The sequence below is a fragment of the Nothobranchius furzeri genome, chromosome 5, assembly GCF_043380555.1.
Source record: "Nothobranchius furzeri strain GRZ-AD chromosome 5, NfurGRZ-RIMD1, whole genome shotgun sequence".
Lineage (NCBI taxonomy): Eukaryota > Metazoa > Chordata > Actinopteri > Cyprinodontiformes > Nothobranchiidae > Nothobranchius > Nothobranchius furzeri.
The window spans coordinates 60,174,976-60,199,063 of record NC_091745.1 but is presented as its reverse complement, the minus strand read 5'-3'; the positions used below and the strand labels follow the sequence as shown (position 1 = coordinate 60,199,063).

The 24,088-nt window shown below is 42.7% G+C and overlaps 2 protein-coding genes across 2 annotated transcripts; one reads left to right on the top strand and one right to left on the bottom strand.

Moving 5' to 3' along the window:
• Positions 1 to 357: 357 nt before the first annotated feature.
• Positions 358 to 19,423, top strand: psmc4 (proteasome 26S subunit, ATPase 4). The gene is made up of 11 exons (XM_015949652.3): positions 358 to 455; positions 1,167 to 1,265; positions 3,192 to 3,378; positions 4,876 to 5,022; positions 5,097 to 5,206; positions 5,524 to 5,617; positions 6,750 to 6,917; positions 7,018 to 7,094; positions 15,182 to 15,350; positions 18,853 to 18,908; positions 18,994 to 19,423. Exons 1-11 carry the CDS (start codon positions 381 to 383, stop codon positions 19,105 to 19,107), a joined length of 1,296 nt encoding a protein of 431 aa, XP_015805138.1. The 5' UTR covers positions 358 to 380; the 3' UTR covers positions 19,108 to 19,423.
• LOC107379067 (tubulin alpha chain-like) lies at positions 12,048 to 13,776 on the bottom strand. Its single transcript, XM_054740824.2, has one exon. The coding sequence runs from the start codon at positions 13,570 to 13,572 to the stop codon at positions 12,244 to 12,246; it is 1,329 nt and encodes a 442-aa protein (XP_054596799.2). The 5' UTR covers positions 13,573 to 13,776; the 3' UTR covers positions 12,048 to 12,243.
• Positions 19,424 to 24,088: the final 4,665 nt, after the last annotated feature.

The following is a 24,088-nucleotide window of genomic DNA, read 5'->3' as shown; positions in this document are numbered from 1 at the left end:
AATGTCAAATCTCAGAAAATTTGAATATCGAGAAAAAGTTTAATATTTTGGGCTAAAAGTGAGATGAAGGTGTGGAGAACCACTCTAATCAGCTAAAGATCCAAAACAGCAGCAATTGGTTCCTGAGCCTTTAGAAGGTCTCTCAGTCTAAGATGAATTACTGACATAAAATAACTTTTTCACCATATTGTTCACCTGTAGTAGTATCATAAGTATAATTATAACAATATATGTTTAATTAAATAATTATGTCTCCATTTATTTTACTAGTTTAATGTTCAAACCGTTCAAACTTCAAAAACTCGTTAGTGCATTTTCTTGCAGTCTAAAAACCTCCAAACTAAAAAAAATAACTTCATTACCCATAGTCCTCAGCGCCAATGCCCAAGACGTCATTGCGTCAAACAGAAGAAAATTTCAACATGGATGACTTCGTAGCTGTAGAAAAGAGCCCTGTAAGATAGTTTCTACATTATTTTTCTGTCGTTCTTTTCCAGTTAATGGTTATTTGAAGACTTAAGTCGAACACGTCTTTAATTCTTTACTCCAGTGTGTGTTTTATCACTTCATTTACCGCCTGCCTGCTCGTTAAAGCTGTTGAACCGTAAACCTGCCAATTCATTCTCCGCTCGGTGCATTTGCTAGCATTAGCATCGATTATGTGTAGATTAAAACCACAATTGGTTTTAAGGGTTGTGCGATGTTTTTATTGTTTGAATCTGTATTTGTGTTTTGGGTAATGACTCGGAGGTTGATTGTTCATTTATTTATTAACAATAGATGACTTATTGACAAGTCTTCTCCTGACGTGGTGCTAGTTAGTTAGCAGCCTAACTGAATGTGTCTACGAGCTCCAGGAAGATAATTGCGTGTAGTTATTTACACATCTATAAACTGAATTAATAGTGTTGGTTTGGGTGAAGGTAGACTTCAGCTGATATGAAACAGCACTTTCCACAACAAAGCTCTAATACTACATCATACAGAGAAGGTCAACAAAAAGATGGATGCAGGATAAAATCTTAGTTTGAATCTTTTATTAATAGTTAAACGTGTGTGCATGCATCATTTCTTTAATGACCGTTTTTATTTTTAAAAACCAGTACTGCTTGTTTTTCAGTGATGCAGCATTTTCATATATATATATATATATATTTATCTCACAGGAAGAAATGCCGTCAGTCCTGAGCTCCAGACCTCAGACCGGTCTGTCCTTTTTGGCACCAGAACCAGAAGACCTGGAGGACCTTTATACCAGATACAAGGTCTCGTCTTCATGTCTTTGTCTTCAATGTTGTAGTTGTAGAAAGTTAGTTGTCTCTTAAATATGTGGCTGGAATACAACAAGTGTCATAATCAAGGTTAACTTTTGCTCAAAATGTGAACGACATCTGGAATGGGCTGGGCTCTTCTATCTCCAAAACTACATCCCCTAAAAATCTGCTTTATTTATTTATTAGATCCATCTTCGTTAAAGCTTCTTTCCGGAGTATTTCTCTTATCCGATGGCACCATCTAGTGGCTGACAAGCATATCACACACAAAAATCTGTCGCTCTATTTTTTAAGATGGCAACTTCATGTTTCTGTTTATAAATGTGCTTCTGTAGCCGACAAACGGAGCTAAAACACGTTGTTTTACGAGTATTATTCTCATGTCATGTTGTGTTCTTGTATATTTATATTTTAGAGACTTACTTGTCCATGAAAAGTGCATCAACTCTGCATGAGCCGAAGTACTTCCTTAAATATGAAACAAGTAAGCGGTAGTCTAATGCTATTGGTTAGTTCTGGTTGGCGCTCAGCTTCCTATTACACGAGCTCTGTGGGGCAGGGGGCGTGCTTAGCAACAAAAAAAAGACGTATTGCTTACATTATATCACAGTAGATGATGAGATAATCACTTTTATGGATTTCTGACAAATCATACATCATTTCTGAAAGGAGAAAACTCCAGAAAGCAGCTTTAAGTAATTTGTTAAAATAAAAAATGTAAAAAATAATTTAAATAAAAAACAATCCTAAAAGTATATTAAACATCAAGTTAAAATGGTGTTTGCTCACTTTCACTATTCCAATTTTTGGAATGTGTGGTTGTTCACTTTATAACTGATGAGATTGTAAGATTTTTAACTCTCCAGTGTGAATGGTTCACGGCCCCAAAGTGGCCCGCATGCGCAGAAGAATACAAGAAGTCACACACACAACATGCTCTGTGGAGCTGGTGGAGCTGTGACGTGAAAAACTTCACTGACAGTTCATCCACAATTTCAGGATCACACCTGTCAAGTCTCCCATTCTGGCCTGGAAACAGTTTTAAAACCTAAAATCTTTTTTACTCCTTATTCCTGCCATCTTCCTGTGATGGTATATTCCCTGAGAATGTTCCCGCATTAAGTTAATTCAAGGAGAACACACACACACACTCTCTCACTGAGACCGGAGAGATGCTTCCCTCCAGCAGCATCCCCCTCCTATTCTCATGCTCTTCTGTATTTTATTTCCAAACTTTTACAAGATGTCCAGACAGACCTTTGAATGCTTCTGTCGGCACCTCTCAGGAATGTCAACACTCGATGTTCACCTCCACTGACTCAGACTGTCACAAATATTTAGATATGGGCTGCATGTGGGAAAAAATGGATTTGATGAAGTTTTGCCTGCAGTGTGAACTTAGCCAAGAGAAATACTCTGAATAAAACTTACAAAAGAATTTTTTAAGTATCCTGTTTAGCAGATGTGGTGTATATGGTTACCAACTGAGATTCCTGATGATTCAAATGCTCAAGCAGAAACAAACTCTACATTTCTGTCTAGTCAGTCGTTCCTTCTGTCTCAAAACAAACAATTCTGGTTTGAACTTTGTTCTCTAAGGAACAAAAGTTCTGTTTTCAGATTCACTAAAGAAAAAGTAACGTAACTGCATCAAAACAGTTAATTTGATTGCATCACAGCAAAATGACACTGATATATAAGAAAATACAAGTTCTGCAGCAAATCAAGCGATAAAAACATCTTAGTTCTCACTGAGGAGCAGAGTTTCTGTTGCCAGAAGTTATTTTACACATAAAGACAGTCCAGTATTTTGTAAAAACATGTAATCAGTTACAACCTGATGAAATCCCTCTAACAGCAGGAAATCAGACCAGTTCTGTGTCGGGTTGTCACACATCTTTGGCTGCATGTTTGCAGAAGCTACAGCAGGAGCTGGAGTTCCTGGAGGTCCAGGAAGAGTACATCAAAGATGAACAGAAGAACCTGAAGAAGGAGTTCCTGCATGCTCAGGAAGAGGTGAAGAGGATACAGAGCATCCCTCTTGTCATTGGCCAGTTCCTGGAGGCCGTGGACCAGAACACAGCTATTGTTGGCTCCACTACAGGTAAAGATGGAGAGGTTTTCTTCTCATCTTCTGTCTGTTCTGAGTGTTACCTGAGTCTGATGATTATGATGATGTGGATTCAGCAGGTGATCGCTCACTGTACTAAACTACTTCAAAGGGTGTAAGGTCTGAAATCAGCAGTAGAACAATCACATTTATTTTTAGGAGACAAGGAATTAAAGTAACAGCTTTGAAGGTTTATGTGAGTAAAGGGTTATTTCTGTTTCACCTCTCAAATAAAAATAACTTTTGCCATAAAAATATGTGAAAGGGTTTAAAAGAAGAGAAGAAAATCAGTTGGAAGTAAGTTTGACACAAGTTTAAGTTGCTTTTTAAGAGAATTCCTATATGTCGGGGGGAGCATTCCAGAGATTTGGGGCAGTAGATGCAAATATTCCTTAGCCTTTCACTGGGAACGCTGCACTATCAGCAAGCTTTAATCCTGGGACCTCAAGGACCTGCTGGGAAAGTAAAGCTAGAAAAGCTCTTTGATACATACTGTGAAAACCAAGACTTTAAACCTGACGTGAGGGTTTAAAGGGGGCTATGTAAAAGTAGCTGAATATTAATTTGGATTATTATGAAAAAATTACTTTTGAAAAAAAAAAAACATATTAATAAAGACATTTTAGAAAAAGAATGACAAATATTTCATAATACCAAGCTTAGATTTTACATAACATTCTGTTATTCCATCATTTCATTGTCAGATTACATGATTGTCTAGTATTTCTTTATGTAGATATTTATTTCGTAATGTTTTATTTGTTTATTGAATTTTGAATACTTTTGAGTTCCATACAACAGTCTGAATCCAGCAGTTCCTCTCTCTGCCTGTAGGGGTCTCAAAGGTTCATAAAATGCCACAATCAAATCACCTTTCCACAGATATTTATTATTTAGTAAAGATGTTTTAATTTATTCCAGCAAGCTTTAATCTGTCTGATTGAGATGATCTTTTGTTTTGTCTGATCCACATGTTATATTATAAACTATGTTTCTTTAGTTTAGACATTCATTGAAACAAAGAGTAAATCAGATGTTCTTTTTCCTTTGTGAGATCTGTGCTCATAAAAAGGGAAATGGGTTATTTATGGGGCTAAATTAAAGCATCTTTAACTATTTAACCATGTTTGCTTCAGGAACTTGGGGAATGTTGACGCAAATTGCTACCAGGTGTCTTTTTTTAATATTCTGATTAAGAACCACTGAATTAAAAGGGCAGATGTAATAAAACTTGCATCTTACAAGTGTAGAAGAAGACAAACTCACATTAAGCGTGCTTAGTTTGGGATGAAACCATTGTTATAAATAAAGCAGCAGATGTGGTTTAAACATTTGCTCGTGTTCTGGTTTTCAGCGTTTTTAGAGAAACTCTGAGGATTTGTAGTTTTTGCTGTAAACTTGAATTTTTCAGCATTTGGGACACGCTGTGAATCGTTGATGATGCTGTTCTTGGGTTCTGCCTCCTCTTATTCACCATTTTTGTCTCTTCAGGGTCCAACTACTACGTACGCATCCTGAGCACGATTGACCGAGAGCTGCTGAAGCCCAACGCCTCGGTGGCTCTTCACAAACACAGCAACGCTCTGGTGGACGTCCTTCCTCCTGAGGCCGACAGCAGCATCATGATGCTGACCTCAGGTATGCTCCTTCCTGGCTCCACCCACAGCAGCTTTTTCTGTCTGACTCCAACAGTTTGATGCTGTTCTCTGCAGACCAGAAGCCTGATGTGATGTACGCCGACATCGGTGGGATGGACATTCAGAAGCAGGAAGTCAGAGAGGCGGTGGAGCTGCCCCTCACACACTTTGAGCTCTACAAGCAGGTTGATGTCCAACAGTCTGAACCACCTTTGTTACCAAACACTTTGTTTCTGAAACACTTTGACCCGGACGACCAAAGTGTTGTTTACTAAAACCAAACATAAAACAAGCAAAGGACTAGTCAAAGCTACAGCTAATGATCAGATAAATAAATTCATAATCAACATCTCCTCTGGGTCGAGGGTGGGGTGTTTTTTATCTTCTGATCTCAGATCTGCTTTGACTCTTCTGTCTTTAACGATAATAAGATGTCCTTTATTACTGAGCATTAAGATCGGCGTTAATCCAATAAGTTTTCACTTCTGGTTCTGTTCATCAGATTGGCATCGACCCGCCTAGGGGCGTGCTGATGTACGGACCTCCAGGCTGTGGGAAAACCATGTTGGCCAAAGCTGTGGCACATCACACCACAGGTGAGACGTTCATCACTAAAGGTAAAGACGGACATCAGGAGACACGTCATCAGGCTGATTAGAGGAACGGCTTCATACCGCTTATCTTTAGCATGATGGCTGGATGGAAACGGGTCATGTGAAGGACTAAAGATGTGTCAGGTCTGAACTCTCCTGAACCAGAACTGTGGATGTGATCGTTCATTCTTCAGCTCCTTAACTAATTGACAGGTTTTCAACCATCAACTGTTTGACAATGGAGCTAAAATTGAGTTCTCTGTCAGTCTGTCACCTCCAGTATCTGTCTCTGTCTCGCATCTCTGAGGCCATTCTGGCTCACTCCTTGAGTTAGACGCCTCTTTATACTTGTAAGATTTACAGGTCAAAGTTCAGAGGCTGAACAAACAAAAATATATTAAATGTTCTACAAAAAAGAAAACCTAAATGAGAAAACAGCCTAACGCCAGGATCACATCAGCTGCGAAGCGTATCGCTGCCCGTTGCTCCTTTGTGCACATCAGGTAAGAATTTTCGACGAGCGCTTCGCTTACGCCTACTGTTTTCCAAACCCCCCTACCCCATCCCCTTGGGGTGTGTGTGTGTGTGTGTGTGTGTGTGTGTGTGTGTGTGTGTGTGTGTGTGTGCGTGTGTGTGTTCATTTCCATCTCTAGTCTGATCACATTTATTCAATCGCAGTGTTTTATTTAGAAAAATGTCTATTCTGTTGAATTTATCAGCCTGCGTCTTCTGTTTTGGTTCGACTTCCTGCCAGAATTGATGCGGCTCACGAGAAAATTAGAGCACATGCCGAAACAATTGCTGCACAGCGCAAGCTTTCGCGGCGCTTCGCAGCTGTTGCGACCGAGACTGTAGGTTAACAAGGGCGCTGAATAGAAGCGCTCCTCGTTCTGCGTCTGATGTGATCCAAGGGTAAAGGTCCATAGAGCTGTTGGTCCAGAACCGCTCTGGCTGCTGGGAAGGAAACTGGACAGAAGTAACCTAAAGGATCTAAAACAAAACTAGAATAAACACCTCTGTGGTCAATTTTCAAACATGAAACAAATTCCTTTAATGCCAAATTCTTTTATTTTTCACTGAGGATCTGTTTGTAGGTCGGGACGTCCTAACTCCTTTTCTGTCCTGGTCATCTCAGCGGCGTTCATCCGAGTGGTGGGCTCAGAGTTCGTCCAGAAGTACCTCGGTGAAGGTCCTCGTATGGTGCGGGACGTCTTCCGGCTGGCCAAGGAGAACGCTCCTGCCATCATCTTCATCGATGAGATCGACGCTATCGCCACTAAGCGTTTCGATGCTCAGACTGGAGGTGAGAGGGAACTTCCTGTCCTGCCTGGTTTTTCCCTGACGAAGTCGTTCTAAAAGCAGCAACGTGGTGAATTATTTACGCTTCTATGTTTTCTCTGCAGCTGACAGAGAAGTGCAGAGAATTTTACTGGAGTTGCTGAACCAGATGGATGGCTTTGATCAGAACGTCAATGTGAAGGTACGTTCACCTGCTTGTCTGCATTCCCAAGTGACCAACACGGTAGGATTTGCAGACGGAGAGTGAGCCGTGAGGTCCGGTCAGCCGTGTAAAGTTTAATAAACCACACGTTTATTTTCCGTGCTGCCGTTTATTGCCATTCAGAACTCCCTCTCCTTCCGCCTTCCCGCCTCTCACAGGGCCTCGCTATAGAACAAAAAACTAATCTCGTGATAAAACAAGAAACGAGAAACTCCCTGAAAATATACATTTACAGTGAGTTAATCTCACTCTTTTCTAAACAGATTTTATTTTTCATTTTTAAAACTTTTTGCTTAAACATAGTCATACAAACTGTAACATCAAAACAAAGGAATATTTTACAAGTGAATATGCGTACATAGTGCAAGTTTTTTTGTTTTTATTGGCACCACACACCCTCATCTAGTGCTCTTAGATGTGCAAGAGAAGATGCACCCTTTTTTGTTAAACAGTCAGCAAGTTGTGACTTTGCATCTGCCCAACGCGCCTCTAATTTTGCTGGACTGTATGAGTTCTTTAATACCACTCATTTCTAATCTAAGTCTCTTTACTGTGACTTGTTTTGTAGATTTGAGAGCATCAAACAGTGAGTGGTTATCAGTGACACAGATAATGGGCAACATGTTCAGATTAGCTTTACCGGCAGTAAGTTCAGAATAGAGTGAGGTTAAAAACATGGCATTATCAATACCATCTGACATGGCAAGAGTTTCTCCTGCTAGTGTACTTCTTACAACACGTCTGATTTTCTTAGACTGCCAAAACAGAGGAGAGAATCTTCCAGTTTTCCCCATTAAAGCAATGAAAACCCCTCCCTGTGGGCCTCCATCCGGTAGGTTGCCCAGCGATGCATCACTGAAGACAACCAAGCACAAATCGTCACTGTTATCAATGTGTTGAAACTTCATTGTGACCTTCTCTGACTTGAGTTTCCGAATCACTTTGTTCACCTCATGTATGGACTGAACATGAGCATTTTTAATGTTGGATGCCAAGCTACAAATATCAAACATAACATCTGGTCTCGTTTGTTTAGCAACCCATAAAACCTGTCCTATTTTGGATCTGAGCTGTTCTCTCTCTGTCTGATCTAGTGGGTTGTCTCTCTGAGTGGCACGTACTGCTTGTAACTGAACAGGTTGTAAGTTGTCTATGCAGCTGTGCTGATGCACCTGTATAAAGTTTCTCACAGTAGAAATGTCCATACCTACATATGGGAAGCTCTCATGTTCTTCACGTCCCACATGGAAAGTAGACTTGAGTACAGGAATAACATTATGTTTATGTATTTAGCAGACGCTTTTGTCCAAAGCGACTTACAAGTGATAATCGGCATGTTGCCCTTGAGGCTAACAACAACAACTTGACATCAATCATGGAGAGGAGGGAACAAGGAGTGGACAGTAGAGAGGGGGGACGGGTGCAGGGAGGGTGCTAGTTAAGAAGATGCTCTCTGAAGAGCAGGGTCTTCAGGAGTTTCTTGAAAATTGAAAAGGAAGCCGCTGTTCTGGTAGTGCTTGGAAGGTCATTCCACATTTGTGGAACGATGCATGAGAAGAGTCTGGATTGTCCTGAGCGTGATGTAGGCACTGCTAGCCGACGATCCTGTGATGACCGGAGCGGCCGGGCAGAGACGTAAGCCTTTGCAAGAGGATTCAGGTAGATGGGAGCCATACCATCTCGGATTTTGTATGCTAGTGTTAGCAATTTGAATTTGATGCGTGCTGCTAGCGGTAGCCAGTGGAGCTCAATGAACAGAGGGGTGACGTGTGCTCTTTTTGGCTGATTGAAGACCAGACGTGCCGCTGCGTTCTGGACCATTTGAAGAGGTCTCACAGTACAGCCTGGAAGTCCAGTTAGAAGGGCATTGCAGTAATCGAGGCAGGAGATGACAGTAGATTGCACCAGGAGCTGGGTGGCATGTTGTGTTGGTTATGGTCTGATCTTTCATATGTTATACAGCGCAAAGCGGCATTACTCTCAAACTGTTCTGATCCTGCCCAAAAAAATCATCAACATGACATGCCAGTACACCTGTTATTTCAGCCTGCTCATTCTGCCAGTAGAACACTGCAGGATCAACTTGTGATATTTTACCACCAGTGTTTAACAGGATTTCCTTAACTTTGTTATACCGGTAGAGAGAAGCGTCTGCAAGTCCATAGACACATTTCTTTAGCTTCCACAAAACATTTTTTACACAAGCTTCACGAGGTGGATGAACGTGAATGTTCCTGGAGAGTTCCATTCCCTGTAAGAAGGCAGATTTAATGTCCATGGAATGAACTTTCCACTTGTTTTGACAGATCACCGCTAGCAACAACCTGAGCAACTCTGAGGCACATGTGGGAGAATCCTTTTGTAACTCATGAATATTAACCTCTTCAAAGCCCCTCGCCACGAGACGCGCTTTGGGGACAATGCCATCAACTGTTTCTTTCAGTGTACAGACCCATCTTGTAGAAATACATTTCTGGCCGTTGTTTGTAACGTCTTCATAAACATTGTTACTTCCCCAGTTTTCCAACTCTTGCTGTTTAGCAGCATCAAAAGAAATGTCTTTGCTGATCAATACATCAGCATCTGTACCTTCAACTTCAGTGTGCAGATTGTTAACCTGAGACATATCTAAAGCTTGTTTTTGTCTCTCACTGTTAGCTGGTGCAATATACTGGACATTGTACCAGTTTTTGTATTGTCCCTTTGCCGTTCCTGCTCTGCCTAAAACTCCTGCTGTGCATTGAGCACCATCATCTGTGTTTGTAAATGGGATCATCTGAGCTGCTCTTAGCATTGCATCAGTATGAGATCCAGTACTTGTTACATCACTCTCTGGTTCGTTATGTATGTCTCCTTGGTTGTGTGTCTCATCTGTTTCTATATTTTTAGTGAGTTCTTCTCCCCTGTTCCTACTCAGGTCATCATCTGCACTATCGATCATCTCTGAGCCATTTCCTTTTCAATATTTTCAACATGAACAGTAAGCTTTACATGTTTGTCTTCATCTTGAATGTTCACTTTGCGTAGTCAGGACTGGTGTGCCCTAACTAGAATCCCATCCTGACCAATCGCCACACCTGGGCCTTTCCTTTCAGGACTGTCTACTCGTTTGTAGTACACTTTATCTCCTGTCTCATACTTTTCATCTGTTGGTCTGAGTTGTTTATGTAGTGCTCCTCTTCTTATTCTCTCTGAACATTCCACCTCTGTGGAAGCTATTCTAGAAGCATGTCATGTTTTTAGGTGTTGTCCTACTCTAGAAGTCATGGAAATGCTCTCTAGAGCGGGTGGTTTATCTACCAACACAGAGGGTAGATTGGGATTTTGTCCAAATACAAGTTGGTATGGGCTATAACCATGTACATTTATCATACAATTTTTGGCCATAATAGCCCAGTCTAAAGCAGTTTGCCAAGTATAGTCATTTTCTTTTCTTTTTTTTTTTACCTTCAGAAGGATCTCCGTTAATGTCATGTTGTGCCTCTCTAGTAAACCGTTACTCCAAGGACTGTATCCCGCTGTGGTTTTTGTCTCTATGTTGAACTTTTCCGCTATGTCTCTGATTTCTTCTTTGTTGAATTCTCCACCGTTGTCTGTGTAGATCTGTTTGGGTGCACCATGGATGCTTATCCATTAGTGGATGAAAGAGTTGACAATCTCTGCAGGTTTCTTACTTCTTACAATGCTTCCAGAACTGAAGCATGTGAAGTGATCGATGTGTAGGTACCATACTCCCGGTTCCAGCTCATACAGATCCATCGCCACAGTCTCATTGTACTCTGAGGCCAAGGGCTGACCAACAGCAGGCTTGGGCTTAGTCTTGGTGTGTTTTTGACATATTTCACAGTCACGAACGATCTCCTGCAGAATGACTGAACAATCTTTATCCTTGTTTCCAGAGCTTTGGATTAGTCTTTGTAACCAGCCAGCAGATGCATGGCCGAACTGTTTGTGTAGCTTCAGTAGGACTTTGTTTTTCTTTCCCTGACATCTCTGCTGTGACCATAAGCACTTCACCTTCATTGTTTCTCACTTTTGCATCATTATCATCCCTAATGTCCACACAGTAGTGTCCGGAAGTAGTTAGCTCAAGAGGCACTTGCTGCTTGAACATGACAACTTTGTCATTTTCCATGCCCAGGACTGTCCCTGCTCTTTTTAGTGACATCTTGCTCAGAAGCAGGGGAACATCAACTGGAACAACCTCACTTTCAATGTGACATTTTGTTTGGCCTATTTTAGCTGGAATCTTAATCTTTTTTGTTGGAGAACACTACTTGGCCATCTCCAAATCTGAAAGACTTGCAGCTTGGAGGTTCTATGTTTAGTAGCTTGTGAATCTGGTTTTCACTGAGATCATTTACATAACTTTCCAGCCACTTCTCACCACAAACAGTTCTTGTGCATGCAGTATCAATAATGGCTGATCCCCGTGCTTCGGTTAGAAAAATCTCACAGTCTGCTATAGCCTCTTTAGTGAACAACGTAATGTTGCATTCTTCTACGTCTTTGTCTTCTGTCAATTTTACATCATTTTTCCGATGAGGACAGTCTAGCTCAATGGTACGTACTTTGGCAGATAGCGCATTTAGTGCACTTCCCGTATCTATCTAGAGGATTTGTACCTTGTTGTGGGTGTCGTGTTCCATTCTGTGGTGGGCAATTACTCCGTTTGAACTTGTTGGTTGACTTTTGTTCCGTGTAGAAAACTGCACTTTGCGTATCACAGCCAATGCTTGTGTGGCAAGGTGGAGTAACGAGGGCCCGGGCGGGATTCGATCCCCAGACTCCCGGGTGAGAGTCATACGCTCTAACCAGTCAGCCAAAGGGACATCCCTTTTTTTTTTTATCAGGAATTTATTCAAGATGTTCAGGGTTTTCAGAACAGTTACAACCAAACATTTTGTTTCATGTTCCCAGTTAACAGGCTTTTCTTCACACCATCTTCTCTGTAACCTGCATTAAACCAGTTTAACAGACCCACTTCAGTTTTCTGAACTTTTAAACTTGTGGAAAAAAATAAAAAAATCCACAAACATACAAACAAGATTAGATTTCTATAACATGTAACATGTTTCAACAGAACAGAAACTCATTCACAAACGCAGGACAGAAACAACTTAAGACTTTAGTACTCCTCTCCCTCATCTTCCTCCCCAACGCTGTCAGTGCCCACTTCCTCGTAGTCCTTCTTCAGGGCAGCCATATCCTCCCTGGCCTCAGAGAACTCCCCTTCCTCCATCCCCTCTCCCACGTACCAGTGGATGAAGGCCCTCTTGGCGTACATCAAATCGAACTTGTGGTCCAGTCGAGCCCAGGCCTCAGCGATGGCAGTTGTGCTGCTAAGCATGCACACAGCTCTCTGCACCTTTGCCAGGTCTCCTCCAGGAACCACTGTAGGGGGCTGGTAGTTGATGCCCACCTTGAAGCCAGTGGGAAACCAATCCACAAACTGGATGCTTTGTTTCGTCTTGATTGTGGCGATGGCCGAATTGACATCCTTGGGGACAACATCTCCTCTGTACAAGAGGCAGCAGGCCATGTATTTACCATGACGTGGGTCGCATTTCACCATCTGATTGGCTGGCTCAAAGCAGGCACTGGTGATGTCAACCACTGACAGTTGCTCGTGATAGGCCTTCTCTGCTGAGATAACGGGGGCATAGGTAGCCAGAGGGAAGTGGATACGAGGGTAGGGCACCAGGTTGGTCTGGAACTCTGTCAGGTCCACGTTCAAGGCCCCATCAAAGCGCAGGGAGGCAGTGATGGAGGACACGATTTGTCCAATCAGCCTGTTCAGGTTGGTGTAGGTAGGACGCTCGATGTCCAGGTTCCTGCGGCAGATGTCATAGATGGCCTCATTGTCCACCATGAAGGCACAGTCTGAGTGCTCCAGGGTGGTGTGGGTGGTGAGGATGGAGTTGTAAGGTTCCACCACAGCCGTGGACACCTGAGGAGCTGGATAAACTGCAAACTCCAGCTTTGACTTCTTGCCGTAGTCAACAGACAGACGCTCCATCAGCAGAGAGGTGAAGCCAGAACCAGTCCCCCCTCCGAAGGAGTGGAAGATGAGGAAACCCTGGAGACCTGTGCACTGGTCAGCCAGCTTGCGGGTTCGGTCCAAAACCAAGTTAATGATCTCCTTCCCGATTGTGTAGTGACCACGGGCGTAGTTGTTTGCAGCATCTTCCTTTCCAGTGATGAGCTGCTCTGGGTGGAAGAGCTGCCGATAGGTTCCTGTACGAACCTCATCAATGACTGTTGGCTCCAGGTCCACAAAGATGGCTCTGGGAACATGTTTCCCTGAACCGGTCTCACTGAAGAAGGTGTTAAAGGAGTCATCTCCCCCTCCAACGCTCTTGTCGCTGGGCATTTGCCCATCGGGCTGTATACCATGCTCCAGGCAGTAGAGTTCCCAGCATGCGTTGCCACATTTGGCGTTGTTGGCAGGATCCATGTAATACTGTCAAGTAGGTCCATGGATGTGAAGTTTGTGGCACCCTGTGCGGGAGCACGAGGACGTGCTTTTGGAAAGAGGGGGGAAGATGTGACAGTGTGAGCATCCTGTCACAGTGTCCCGATTGATCATGCGCCCTGGCTACTTGGCCAAGGGGATGTCCCTTTGGCTGACTGGTTAGAGCGTATGACTCTCACCCGGGAGTCTGGGTATCGAATCCCGCCCGGGCCCTCGTTTCTCCACCTTGCCACACTTGTCCCAATGGATTTTCCTCCAAAAATCCGCTTCAGTGCTGATTTAATCCGTGCACGCCGTAAGTGCTAGCTGTCTGTTCTTCTCCTCGAGACAGGCTGTGTCCAGGAGCTTGAACGCTAGTACAGCATCAGGTAGAGTCATATCATACTTTTTTATACGGTTGTATCTTTGTTCAAACTCTATAATGTAGTCCGCCATTGACATTGCACCGTCTTTAGATATCGAGTCAAAGTGAGAATATGCTTCATAAGCTCGATCTTTTTCTTCTCTCAGGAAAACGGTGTCCCAATTTTGTAAGCAAGGTTTCCACACCGTCATCTTTAAGATCCTCTGTGGATATCTCTGAAGCAGTCTCTCTGGCTCGTCCTTGTTTCTCGCTTGTTTCTTCTTTTCCAGATCCATAAAAAGTTTCCACATACTACATTTTTCCAGCATTCGTACGGCCCGGTTTCGTCGAGTTTAGACGGCGTTCTATAGTTGGAAACCATCTGCTACCATGTAAAGTTTAATAAACCATACGTGTATTTTTCAGTGCCGCCGTTTATTGCCATTCAGAACTCCCTCTCCTTCCAACTTCCTGCCTCTCACTGGGCCTCGCTGTAGAACAAAAAACAAATCTCGCGATAAAACAAGAAACGAGAAACTCCCTGAAAATATACATTTACAGCGAGTTAACAAGCCGCTCACTCTGTCATCCAGCTGCCTTGTGCTGTCACTCAGCTCCAGCTTAAATGGACTTTTTGCCTCAGAGCTGTTTCTGCTGCAGCTCGGCTCTGAAAAGACACGACGACAGGTTTCCTTCATACAGACGATCCGGTCATAAAAATAAACATCTTTTTAAATTTTTTAAAAGGACGCTGCTTCTGAAACAGATTCTTTCATCACAAAACACGGTCGCTTCGACTACATGGAGTTCTGACCCGACTTAAAATTTTCAAACATGGCACTCACAACATTTTCATTGGGTTGTTGGTGACTCCGCCTCTAGCTCCTGATGAAACTAAAGAGTTGGTGTCGTATTAAAGCCTGGCTGACACAGAACCAGAGAAAGTGGGTTAACGCTAGAGATCAGGAGTTTCATCATACTGAACATATCGATACACACTGACTCGATCAGGACCCTGACTGATATCTGAAACCAAACCGGAGCTTCTATACTTTAAATCCTAACGTGAACGTAACAAAAGAATTCAAAGTAAAAACTTGTATTTTTAAATGTAAGTAAAGTTTGTGTTTTTAGAATAATTGAAACTTTGATTCAATGTAGACAAATGCTTGGGAACCCAACACGTCTATTAAAACATTTCTCATCTAGTTGCGTTTGCCGCCATAATGACTCCTCCCATCTGTTCAGGTGATCATGGCCACCAATCGAGCCGACACTCTGGACCCTGCCCTGCTCCGTCCCGGCCGTCTGGACAGGAAGATTGAGTTCCCGCTGCCTGACCGCAGACAGAAGCGTCTCATTTTCTCCACCATCACCAGCAAGATGAACCTCTCTGAGGAGGTGGACCTGGAGGACTGTATCCTTGTGTTCCAGAGGTGTTGGGATTAAGCTGTAGGAGTTTTCTGTCCCACTCTGCAAACACAGCATCAGGTTCTGCCAACAAAATCTTGTTAGAGCTTTCTGTCACACTTCTCAGCAGATCGTTCTCACCCAGAAAGCACTTACAGGATTCTCGTGCCTCTTCTTTCATCATTCTGGGTAGAGTGGGTTAAAAGTAATAAATTGGGACTAGGGTTGTGGACTAGGGTTGTCACGGTGTGAAAATTTAACATCACGGTTATTGTGACCAAAATTATCATGGTTTTTGGTATTATCTAGGTATTTTTTAAAACGTGTTACATTTTCACACAAAATGTAGCACCTATGCTGCAAACAGGATAGCCATCTTCTATCAACTGTTCCTCGGCATTCTTCAAATATCCAAAAAATGCCCGTACTTCCGACTTTGTCTTCTTTGAGGGATAATAAATGTCCTGAGCGCTGCCGTCTCCTCCTTTGGCCATTATTTCAGCTTTAGCTTCAAGAAAGTTTTGGTTGTAAACAACAAAGTGTGCATGTGCCGCCAGCAACTTCAGCAGATGATACGGTGGCTAGTAAGGGTCACTGCGTCTACACCGCAGCCACTGTAATCCACCGAGATAATATTTTTTTTTAAAACAAGACGGTTATTATTATTGTCAGCCTTTTTACCGGGGTTTACTGCTACACCGGTTACCATGACAACCCTAATTGGGACCCTTTATCCTAGTTTACATGGATATTAGACCGAACCCTCAAATGAAGTGCGTTCCACTCCGGTTAAGTTGGTGGCGACATGCGCCCTTTTGTGTCTGCGTACTTTCAGTTAGCTTATGAGGATTAGTGTCAGAAGCTGATACTTTGTGTGTGATGGACAAATTCTTGACATTTTGTGTTGTCACCAATGAGATGTTAAAGGCGTGTGTGTGTTTTCATTTCACACACTGATGAAGTGACTGAGGATTTAAACAGGACAATTAATTCTTAGTCTGTTTTCCTTTAACTTCAGTCCATCATTTGATGTTAAAGTAACACTTATCCTTCGTTCACACTGCAGGCCTTGATGCTCAATTCCGATTTTTTTTTTTTTTTTGAGTAATCCCATTTTTTTGTGTGGCTGTTCACACTATGACTGAAATGCAACACCAAACTCTCTCCAGTGTGAACTCTTCACGGCCCCACACTGACCCGCATGCGCAGAAGACAAGAAGTCACACTCAGCGGAGCCAAAACCAGGAGAGGCGGAGTTGTGATGTGAAGTTTTCACTGACAGTTTATCCACAGGATCAGGATTACACCTGTTAATTCTTCCGTTTTGGGCTGGAAACTGTTTTACAAACCGTAAACTATTTTACTCCTTGTTTCCACCATCTTCCTGAAATATTATTCACCGAAAATGTTCCGGTATTAATTTATTGACGGTGAATCCCCTCTCGTGGAGGCACCCTTCCCTCCCTTCACAGAGACCGGTGAAATGCTTTGCTTCGCTCCAGCAGCACCTCCCACTCCCGTTCTCATGCTCTCCTGTATGTTTAATACCAAAACTTAAAACATGATGTCCAGACAGACTCCTGAACCCTTCTGTCAGCACTTCTCCTCAGGAACATCAACACACGACACTCACCTCCGCTGACTCAGTTACGTAGGAGGCGGATTTTATGCGACATGACCGTTCAGACTGCAGTCGCTTTCAAATACATCAGATATGTATCAGAATCAGTAACACATATTCAAGTGACACGGATCGCATTTTAAAAAATTGGATCTGTGCATTCAGACTGTCATAAAAAAAATCAGATATGGGTCGCATTTGGGGGAAAAAGCTGATTTGATGCGCTTTAGCCTGCAGTGTGAACTTAGCCTAAATAACTTTTTAAACTTTAAGCTAGTGCCTTAACATTGGTCTCAGGGATTGTTGCATTACAAACTTCACCAGTACCAGTATTTAACACCACTCTGCAGCCCTCTGCTGACCAAAAATCACAATTAACAGTTTTTTGGATTGGGTAGGTGCCCAATTGGGGGTGCTCTTTACCCGTTTACGGCTGTTAGCTGTTATGCTAGCAGTTAGCCTTTTCAGTTCACTGACTGTCAATAAAAAGCACAGGAAGAAGAAAAAGATGCTTGCTTTTCTGTTGGCATCATGACGGAGCCTGGACGTAAAAGCAAGAGAGTAATGTCTTTGGAGGTAAAACAGAGCTAAAACCAGAGTGAACAAACAGTGTGGCCTACACTAGTTTGAGGGAGCTAAACGAGGCTACTTAATCACGGACTGGTGGTGACCTAGCTTTGTTGCTACTGGACTTGCAAGTAATAATATTTTTGTCCAACAGTGTGGATCTGTTTACTTCTTGGTTTATTTTAGTATTACATTTTCTTTAGTTCTTCATTGTACCCAAGGCGACAAAGGTTTGGTGTTGCCTTTGCTGACATGTTTTGACGTTCACTGCCGCCTTCGTCACAGCAACTGCCGGATGTTGATGGCGTCCCTTCCTTTTATCCGTGGGCAGCAGAGGACGATATCATCCTCTGCTGCCTGCATCTTCTCCACTGATCACCGTGTCCCGTGAGTGGTCCAGCGTGTAAACTCCTTAATCCCTGTTCGTGGTCCTGGGTCCACGTCTCCTTATCTCAGTTGCTTCTTTGATCTATCTTGAATTTCTGTTGCTGTGTTTATGACCGTGTGTTATCCCAGTCCACTATATGATTTTTTCTTGTACAGTCATGGATGATTTTTATATTGTGCTTTCTGCTTCTTGTTTTGTTGCTCTTGTGTGTCTTGGACTTGTTTTTTTCTCACACTTATTTTGCTCTATTTTTCGTGTGTTGAGTTGGTGTCCTGTTTCTCCTGTGTATGTTTTATTGCAAAGTTTGTATTATTCTGTTTTCTGTGTTTGTAATCTGTAAGTTCTGTATTTCTTTTGTTTTGGTTCATCATTTCTTTTTGTTCTTACTTGTTCCTTTGTTTCCTTTTGTTAATTGCCCATGTTGGGTACCCACAGGTTTCTAAAGCATTTTGTATGTTTTGGTCCTCTTGTCTGCGAAACATGTCAACAAAGGTAACAACAAACCCTTATCAGGAAAATTAAATTGGATATCTAACACGGTATGAATGTAACAAAGATATTTTAGTAATTAGTTGGCACATGTTAGTGCTAGCTACAACTTGCTACAGCAGGGTTGTTTGACAGTTGTAATTCTACTTTCAACCAGTAGGGTGAAGCAGCAGGAAACTGCTCTGTTTCTTTAAACAAATGAGGACATCCTAGAGACCAGGATGCTAGATTTTCACCAACATGTTTCTACTCCAGACCTCTGATTTAACTTTTTCTATATCGGGTGACATCAGATAGAAATGTTTAGTGTTTTAATCCCCATTCTGTAGCAAACCTTTTGTGGTGCTGAGTTCAGTGGTTTTAATGTTGAGATAAAGCTTTAAACTCAACACACACACACACACACATCTTGTTTTTCGTATTGCTTCTTTAACTGCTGCTAAGATGTCGCCCGACCAGACAAGATCTCTGGAGCCGACATCAACTCCATCTGCCAGGAGGTGAATTCAAACTTCCATCGTTTCTTTATTTAGAATTTTCTCTTAATCTTTTAACTTAAAGTCGTTTGTTTCTCCTCTGACTCAGGCTGGCATGTTAGCGGTGCGTGAGAATAGATACATCGTCCTCGCCAAAGACTTTGAAAAAGCCTACAAGACCGTCATCAAGAAGGACGAGCAGGAGCATGAGTTCTACAAGTAGAGAGAAACCAGCCACACGTTACATCTCTGATTGATTTCCGTCTATCTGCAGTGTGTCTTTGTGGATCTATGACCTGCATTGATTTTTGGACTAAATTTACTCTCTGCAGCAGCTGAAGTCAGGTTATCCTCAGTCTCAATGTGACTCTCCACCACAATAGAGAATTATTTGATACCAGCGCTCTGCTGGTTCTTATTAACATCTGGCCCTGACTGTAGCTAGAAACATTTATATCTGTATGTTCTCATTTCACTGATCCATCAAAAAGATCCATTAAATGTGTTTTCCACAAAATAAACAGTTGTGATTGTTTTTAGCTGCTTGGAGTGTTTCTGTAACAGTAAAACATCTTCATAAGACACACGATGTTCCCAATAAACCCTGAATTCTCCTTTATTCAGTTTCACAGGTTAATGAGCTCATTTTACTCTGCTGTTTGGTTTTAATCAAGCAGAATACAGTAAATTTAAACGGACTGAATTTGCAGAAACTTTACTTCTGAGCATCTTTAAAGATGTGGAACACTGAAAAAAAAATTTTTTTAATCATATTTCTGATTCCAATTGGTCACTTTGAGATTTTCATGAAAGCTGGACATGAAACTCGTCTCCTACACCTATCTCCTGCATTAGCTTCTGATAGAAAATAGACAGAGAAACTTGAGGTTTTCAAAAGCCCAACAGGTCCACATCACACTGTCACTTAACATTTATTGACTCACCTATCTTGACTCACATTGGGGTAGGTTGTTGGTTTAGCGTCCAGGTAACTGCAGAGAACGTCTCAGTAGAAGCTAACAATTAGCGTTAGCAACTCCACCACACCACAGAACTCCTCCAGGCTTGTGTTATTTGTGGAGATAAAACATTTACGGTGCCTGTCATTGGTAGAGTCGCGTTGCTGACCATTCAGAGAGATGTCCAAATGACTCCAAAACAGCTCAGCTGTGATGTGGCTCACCTCTAGTCCCTGGAAATGGTGCACTGGTTTTTTTGGCCCCTGAGAACGACTTAAAGGCATTCAGTTCTAGAAACCATTGAAAATGTATTGATTAAATTAATGATCCACATCTTTAAGTCATTTCTATGTTAAAGGGATACTATGCAACTTTTTAATATTTTTAAATAATTTTCTTGAGCCAGTATGTTCTAAAATGACACTTTAAAGTGTTAATGAAATGTCACTCTGTGGCCAGAATACTACACTTGCAACCTAAGAGTGGAGCTGGTATCGGCTCTCCCGTAAAAACTAATGAAGAACGAGTAGACATTTCAACTGTTAGATTAAGGTGTTTGAAAAGATGAACGCACAGCAAAAAGATCAGATTCACTTTTGGTTTCCCTAACGGACACTAGGGGTGCTTTTTAATTAATTGACACATTTAATCTGATGACTAGAGATGTACTCTAATTTGGGAACAGCCTCAGCCTATTAAAGTGAAGACATAGGATAGCCTAGAATTCCAAATGACGCTTCTGGGGACCCATGGTCCAGTAGTAGATGGGCGTGACTTAGACTCTAGACATAGTACTGCCCATTTTTCTCTTTTTGCATAAATGCCCCAAAATAGGAGGTTCTCACCACCACCATTTTGGCTGTGTTTCACATCTCTCATTGCACAGAATTTCCCTCCACTCAACCAGCAAAATAAAGAACAGAAATATAGTTTGGCTTACTGATATCTTGCTTACTTGCTACCTGTTAATCAAATTGAATTATTCAGAGTTTCAAGCATTTAATTACAGAAAAGTTACAAAAAAAATCAGAGTTGTTAAGACTGTAAACAAGATCTATTAAACCTAAAATGTTTTTTTTTAACCAGGCTGTAAACATGTTTATTTCTGCCGTGAAATTGGCCTTTTTAACATAGGAGTCAATTAGAATTTGCTCACTTCTGGTGCCAGCCCCATGCGGACAAGAGGAGAACTGCAAGTTTTGGCACTTTCTTGTTGGGAGCTTTTTTGGATTCGTGGGGTGCTCCTTTGCTAGAGACGCAAAATGCCACCCTTTTTAAAATGTATGCACCTCTGTGGCCATTGACTGCACACAGGGAGCACTACAGACCTGCCCAAACAAAATGGTCTCTTGCTAAACTGTAGAGGTTTTAAATTGGTAATATGGTGTTCGAACACATTTCCATGACTTCTGTTTAGCAAGAGTTGTTTAAAACACCAGAAAGTAGAGTCTAATTAGTTCTGAGGATGTTTTCTGGTCCCCAAGAGACCCCACCCACTGCAAGTAACATCACCTGTAGGTAGGGTCCTGACAAATAACTGATAGTGATAGAACTACAAAGTGGCGGAGCCCCGGGGGCGGATAAGATTCGTCCTGGGTATCTCAAGGCTATGGATGTTGTAGGGCTGTCATGGTTGACACGTCTCTGCAACATTGTGTGGTCATCGGGGACAGTTCCTGTGGATTGGCAGACCGGGGTGGTGGTCCCCATCTTTAAGAAGGGTTACCTGAGGGTGTGTTCCAACTATAGGGGGATCACACTCCTCAGCCTCCCTGGAAAGGTCTACTCCAAGGTACTGGAGAGGAGGGTCCGATCGATAGTTGAATCTCAGATTGAGGAGGAGCAATGTGGATTTAGTTCTGGCCGTGGAGCTGTGGACCAGCTCTATACCCTTGCAAGGGTGATGGAGGGGGCATGGGAGTTTGCACAACCAATCCACATGTGTTTTGTGGATTTGGAGAAGGCTTATGACCGTGTCCCCAGGGGCACCCTGTGGGGGAAGCTCCAGGAGTATGGAGTGGGTGGCTTTCTGTTAAGGGCCATTCAGTCCCTTTACCAGAGGAGCGTGAGTTTGGTCTGCATAGTCGGTAGTAAGTCGGACCTGTTCCCGGTGAGGGTTGGACTCCGCCAGGGCTGCCCTTTGTCACCGGTTCTGCTCATTACCTTTATGGACAGAATTTCTAGATGCAGCCGTGGTGTGGAGTGTGTCGAGTTTGGTGGCAGGAGAATCTCGTCTCTGCTTTTTGCGGATGATGTGGTCCTCCTAGCTTCATCCAGCTCTGACCTTCAGATCTTGCTGGGTAGGTTCGCGGCCGAGTGTGAAGCAGCTGGGATGAGGATCAGCACCTCCAAATCTGAGATCATGGTTCTCGACCAGAAAAGGGTGGCCTGCCAATTCTGGGTCGGGAGAGAGGTCCTACCTCAAGTGGAGGAGTTTAAGTATGTCGGGGTCTTGTTCACGAGTGAGGGTAGGAGGGATCGGGAGATCGACAGGCGAATTGCTTCGGTGTCTGCAGTGATGCGGACGCTGAGCCGATCTGTCGTGGTGAAGAGGGAGCTGAGCCAGAAAGCCAGGCTCTCGATTTACCGGTAAATCTACGTCCCAATCCTCACCTATGGTCATGAGCTTTGGGTAATGACCGAAAGAACAAGATCGCGGATACAAGCGGCCGAAATGAGTTTCCTCCGTAGGGTGGCCGGGCTCAGCCTTAGAGATAGGGTGAGGAGCTTGGACATTCGGGAGGGACTCGGAGTAGAACCGCTGCTCCTCCGGATCGAAAGGAGTCAGTTGAGGTGGTTTGGGCATCTGGTCAGGATGCCTCCTGGACACCTCCCTGGGGAGGTGTTTCGGGCATGTCCTGCCAGCAGGAGGCCCCCGGGTCGACCCAGGACACGTTGGAGAGGTTACATCTCCAATCTGGTCCGGGAACGCCTTGGGGTCCTGCCGGAGTAGCTGGTGGAGGTGGCCGGGGAGAGGACAGTCTGGAGCTCCCTAGTTGGGATGCTGCCCCCGCGACCCGGACCCGGATAAGCGGAGGAAGACGACAACGTCATTAGTCACTTGTCCAGTTTCTACAGAAAAGTAGTAGATCAGGTTTAAAAGAAGAAGGAAGCGTTTCACCACCAGGAAACTATCTTTTCCTCACTTCTCATTAAAGCTGCTGGTTTTGATTGTTCCACTCTCACCTGAATAATTAGCATCCTATGCATACTTTCATTGCCACCTGCAGATCTTTGAAGGTAACAAAGTAGAACTCAGCAAAACTCAACAGAGAGCCTTTAAATCACATTTCCACTCAGAGTTTAAAAACTTTGGTTTTCTTTAATGAACAGCTATGCACTGATTCTGAGCTCTGCAGAATCAGATCTGTCACTTTGAGCTCTTTAATGTCGGTTACATAACGAAGGCTGTGGAGATACTGGCCTGAAAGCAGCTGTTACAGTAACTCAGATGAAACATGCTCATGTCTGAGCCTCTAATGGCTTCCTGCAGCTTGCTGGGGGTAAAAGGAGATTAAAAAGTCAAAAGAAAAACATTTAATTGGAGCTAAAGCATCATCGTTCAGACAGACTTGAAGCTTTTCTTTATTTAGGTTAGGAAGCATTTCATTTCTCAGGGACTGGCTTTGAAATAAGAGTCTATTACACTCCACATTAGAAAACCAAAAGAACCAAAGATGTATCCAAAAACCTGTAAGAACCGAAAAGGGAAGAACCAAGTCCAGCTGTTCTGCTGCTGTGTTTGGGACCATGGTTCAGGTTCATGACCCTGTTTGGTCCAAGCTCCAGCTGTCAGACAGATGCTCTCATACTAGACTCTCCCATAGGAGTTCCTGGAGAGAGTCCTGTAGTTGCAGAACCAGCCCAAACCATCAGCCCTCCCCCACCGTGCTGACTGTTCTAAGATATTAAACAGATGGGTAGTGCAGCTCATGCAAATAATCACACACTTTCATTTATGTAGAGAAATAAATTAGGTATTTTTCTATCTGTGGATAAAAGAAATGAAAACTTTTTCATGCATGTTGATATTTTAAGGATTTTGTCCATTAAATGTTTCTTCATTAAAGTTGGAAAATGTTTATTCCTAACAGAAATTTATTTAAGAACAAAAATCATCTACTTCCAAAACTTCATTAAGCAGATTTCACTTTTTAAAGTAAAGATAACCCACAGATAAAATTGATTGTAGATATTGATTTAGTTTTTATGGTTTGATTTGTGGTGATATTTAAAAGGAGATGG